The sequence below is a fragment of the Trichomycterus rosablanca genome, chromosome 11, assembly GCF_030014385.1.
Source record: "Trichomycterus rosablanca isolate fTriRos1 chromosome 11, fTriRos1.hap1, whole genome shotgun sequence".
Lineage (NCBI taxonomy): Eukaryota > Metazoa > Chordata > Actinopteri > Siluriformes > Trichomycteridae > Trichomycterus > Trichomycterus rosablanca.
In genome coordinates this window covers 880,001-884,908 of record NC_085998.1, presented here as the reverse complement: position 1 = coordinate 884,908, position 4,908 = coordinate 880,001, and the positions used below count along the sequence as shown (strand labels likewise).

At 40.0% G+C, this 4,908-nt stretch overlaps 1 protein-coding gene across 1 annotated transcript in view; it reads left to right on the top strand.

Moving 5' to 3' along the window:
- The first annotated feature begins 1,092 nt into the window (after positions 1–1,092).
- Positions 1,093–4,908, top strand: part of LOC134323207 (fibronectin type III and SPRY domain-containing protein 2) — a 10,850-nt gene continuing 7,034 nt past the window's right edge. Inside the window, exons 1-6 of the mRNA XM_063004658.1 lie at positions 1,093–1,330; positions 1,494–1,589; positions 1,698–1,931; positions 2,252–2,274; positions 4,399–4,520; positions 4,637–4,795. Coding sequence (XP_062860728.1) covers positions 1,094–1,330; positions 1,494–1,589; positions 1,698–1,931; positions 2,252–2,274; positions 4,399–4,520; positions 4,637–4,795 — 871 coding nt within the window. The 5' untranslated portion in view covers position 1,093. The remainder of the gene's footprint in view (positions 1,331–1,493; positions 1,590–1,697; positions 1,932–2,251; positions 2,275–4,398; positions 4,521–4,636; positions 4,796–4,908) is intronic.

Below are 4,908 nucleotides of genomic sequence, written 5' to 3'. Positions count from 1 at the left end.
CCTGAACCTAGGCTAACAATGACTAACTGACTAACACAAAACATGAACATTAGATTAGATTTAACTTTATTGACATTGAGCAGAGTAAACAAGTACAGAGCCACGACATGCAGGAGCACCTAACCAGAAGTGCAAGATAGAGATTATTTACATATAATACAGTTAAAGTGCAGAAGTGAGCAGATAGTGAAACGAGGAGACAGATAGACTAATCGTGTATAGACTAATATGTAATGGAAGGTGACTAAAGTGGCTACAAGAATGGCTAATGAATGAGAATAAATAAAGTATATAAGTATAGCAGATATATACAGTATATACATTATTGTTGTGCTGGTGTAAACAGTGCAGTAGTGTCAGGTGTAAAATACTGATGCTATATACAGGTGAGATGATACAGTTGTAAAACGTACAGAGTTTAATGTGGTACAAAGTGCAGTGATACTTTTACATTGGTGTGCTAGAGTTTAGCAGGGTTACAGCCCTGCTGGTACGAGAGCGGAGGCTCCTGTAACACCTGCCAGACGGAATCAAGGTGAAAAGTCCACGGTTAGGATAAGAAACAATGACTAAACAAGATTTCTGAGCATGAAGCCATGACCAAGTCACAAACCTGACAAACCATCACATGAGCAAGAAAACCAAAATAGTCTCCACTGAAGGATCCACAGCTGCTCCCTTAAATGTCCTGAGCATTACACCTGTAACGAGGAGCAGCTGTGGATCATTAGATTTGCAGCGGTATAAAGAACAGTTGGGTGTGTGAGTGGAAACTGCTGTAAATATCTTCTGTTTTATTTCTTTGTGTTTTATTTTAGAGTCTTATTGCATCGTAAACCTGAGAATCAGTTACTCACATTTATTAAAAATTACATTTTGAGATTGAAATTAATACAAAATAAGCATTTATTAATTTTGTACTTAACATTTATCATAGCAACTACAAATAGTGTTTGTAATTTGGGACCTCAGTGGAGTGATGTTAGTGTTAGAGTAAATACGTTGTGTGATTCGGGAGTGTTTTAGCAGTGTAGGGATTAGCGTTACGTTTGGAACACAGCCCATATCTCTGTTTTGGGTTCTCCTCAGCAGGATGGATCTGTATGAGATGAGAGGTCGACTGCAGGTCATTACTGAGGAAACCACAGCGAGTGAGGAGGAGGAGAATGAGGATGAGTTTGTATTGGTGAGTAACAGGAAGTCGACCCCGGACCCCGGCGACCCTCCTGATGCCTTCTGTGGAGACTGTGGGGTCCCGGTACACTCCGGCATGGGAGAACACACCCAGCATAGAGTCACCCCCCTCACCACCGCCACCCAGGACATGAAGGTGTGTGTTGTGTTCTGTCTGATCTCGTAGTAGCAGCAGTGATGAGAGAACGATGAGCTCCAACTGGCTATGACTAAACATCTCACATGAGATTTGGTACCATGTTACGGAGGGTGCAAATAATTCTGAATCTGATTGTGTGTTTTGGTGTGTGTGTGTGCAGACTGAGCTCAGTAAGAACAGCAGTGGTTTGGCTGAGAAGATCACACAGATTGAGAACTTCATCAGCAACCTGGAGGAGATCTTCATCACTGTGGAGGTGCAGCTTCAGCTTCTCTTCTTCTTCTCCTATGAAACCATCTGCAAGTTTTTCAGGTCATGTGACAGAACAGTTTTGGCTCCATCATAAATGTTGGTGTGTATTTAGGAGAACTTTGGACGGCAGGAGCAGAACCTGGAGCAGCACTATAACGACGTGCTGCAGACTCTCTCTCAGCGCTACAGTGAGAACAGCGCCGCCCTGCTGGACCACAAGAAATTTAAACTGGAGACCCTGTACGGGCAGCTGCTGAACTGTGGAGAAACTCTGAGTACCAGTAAAGAGCTGATCGAGCGTGCTCAGGAACTGCACCGCTGTACCCACAAACACACCTTCCTCAAGGTCAGAGGTCATTTACATTAGTTTCAGAATGAACAAGTCATTTTTAATAAGATGATCTGGGTCATTAGAAGCAGGAAGGACTAAACGGTTCTAAACTCTTCCATGATCAGGAAATGGCCTTCCCAATACTGTTGCTGCAAAGTTGGAGGAATATAATTCCTGTATATAGTTGATTTATTAACACACAGATTGAGTCATTAGAAGCTGTGTCGGGTGTCCCAATACTTTTGTTCATATAGTGTGTATCAGGATAGGGTTTCTGTTAGGGTTTAATGGAGGTCTGGAGCCTCCTCACAATCCCTGTTCTCTCTCATTCACAGGCTGTTACACCTGTTATTAAAAGGTAAATTACACTGATGCATGCTGGGAGTTTATCAGCCTGGTGTGGACTAATCATTTTGTAATGTAGTTTTGTGTTTGTCTGTTATGGATGTGTCCCAAACCACACACACCTATTGGTTCATTTCCCAAAAACTGAGCCAGAGCCGGACTGTGTCCTCTTTATTTTAAAGTAAATAGTTTAAATTCTGCTGATTAGATCCGAATCCAATTTTATGATCGTTTACTGAGAGCAGTGCACTAAACTTTACCAGGTTTACTATTAGTGTGAATAACTGTGTGGAAAAACCGAATTGAACTCCAAAAACCAAACTCACCCCATCACAACGATTCACCTCTCGTGGTCGCTAGATGGTGCTATAGATTTACTATAGATATAGATTTATTATAGATAAAGATTTAGTATAGATATAGATTTAGTATAGATATAGATTTATTATAAATATAGATTTAGTGTCGATATAGATTTAGTGTCGATATAGATTTAGTTTTTACAAGAACATCTTAGGATCGGCTCATACAGAAAACTCTCACTTATAAAAGTTACCTAATACAAGCTAAATATACATTATAATATAAATATACAATATTATACAATCTAAATACTTAATTATTTATATAATATAAAATGTTATGATAAGAGGCTCTAGAGTGTAAAATTCATTAGAATGTGGAGGTGTGAGGTACAACCATGTTTTACTGCATCAGATACAAAACAATTACAATCATTGATGTAAAAATGGTAACAAGTGTAAAAACTGCTTTTAGTCCCGGATCCAATTTTATGACAGTTTACTGAGATTAGTGCACTAAACTTGATCAGGTTTAATATTAGTGTGTTAAAAAACCCGAATTGAACTCCAAAAAACCGAATTCAGATACTTTTCCTCACCCCCACCACAAACATTCACCTCTTGTGGTCGCTAGATGGAGCTATAGATTTAGTTTAGACAAATTTAGGATTAGCTCATACAGAAACATCTAGCTTATAAAAGTTACCTAATACAAGCCGATTTACAATCTAAATACTAAATTATATAAGTGGAGAAAATAGGAAATTATACCTAACATACAGAAACTATAACACATGTAATACAGTAATACAGTGCTTATTTAAATGAATATAAAATGTACAATTTAATGTATCATTTGTTAGCTGAGGTGTAAATTAGGATGTTAGATTAATAGTTTTGCCAGATTCTGTGGACTGGATGTTTGTGTCTCTGTAAATATAGCAGCATGATTTAATTAGAAAGAGGTAAATAAGAGGTGGAGGTGTGATGGTCCAAGGGGTGTAAAGATGAAGAGTGATTAATTCTTCACTGTATCAGAGGGTGCTTGAGGAAAATGTGAGACCATCTGTCCAAAAACTGAAGCTGAAGCAGAGGTGGACCATGCAGCATGACAACGACCCAAAACATTCCAGTAAATCCACCAAGGAATGAATCAAAAGAAAGAAATGGAGAGTTCTGGAATGGCCAAAGATCTTAATCCTATTGAGATGCTGTGGGGTAATTTGAAACGGGCTGTACATGCAAGAAACCCCTCAAACCTCACACAGCTGAAGAAATTCTACATAGAGGGGAAAAACTTTCTCCCAGTCGATGTCAGAGACGGTAGATGGTTATAGGAAACGTCTAAATGCTGCCATTTAGATCCGAATCCAAACTTAGGACAGTTTACTGAGATCAGCGCACTGACCTTGACCAGGTTTAATATTAGTGTGAATTACTGTGTAACTAAAGTAACTAAAAAAACTGAATTGAACTCCAATAGATACTTTTCCTCTCCACCACCACAAAGATTCACCTCTTGTGGTCGCTAGATGGCGCTATAGATTTAGTTTAGACAAGAACTTAAGCTTGGCTCATACAGAAACTAATACAGCACAAGCTAAATATACAACATATGTGCAATATAAATGTAAAATTCCTAAAGATGCTGAGTGATTCCTGGCTGGTTGATCTGAGCAGTATATTTATGAACAATAGACACTAACATGTTGCAGTGCATTGTGGGATACATGACTGAGAAAGCAGCGTCCTGGTTTAGTACTGCTCTAGTAAACAGCATGAGGTTTAGTTCTGTCCTCTATGAGTGACTGAGGGGAAATATTCTGTCCAATCAGAATGGAGAAATTTGCCAGGGAGGAGGTGGAGATTAAGGTGGGCGTGCCTCAGGAGTTTGCCCCGCCCTCTTCAAACCTGTCTGAGGTTAGAAACATGATGGATTCCATCAATGTCCTACCAGGTAAAGGTGCACTAACACTACCCTCAGTTTGGAATAATAAACCGATCAGTGTACTGCAGTGTGTGTGTGTGTGTGTGTGTGTGTGTGTGTGTGTGTGTGTGTGTGTGTGTGTGAAGCTCCCTCAGCCCCGGTGATGAACCCTCAGGTGGTGAATTCGTCCTCGTCCTCGTCTCTCCGGGTGTGTTGGAGTCTGTTCTCGGACGATACGGTGGATTTCTATCAACTCCACCGCCGCCAGATCTCAGAGGACATCACCACGGAAACCACAGAGGAGGGTAACCATAGTTACCAATATACATCTGTTTATTACATCACAGTCTTTATATCCTACCTGCTTAAAATGAAAGTCATCAAAGCTAAATGCTAGCACTCACAGATCTGTAGTGAC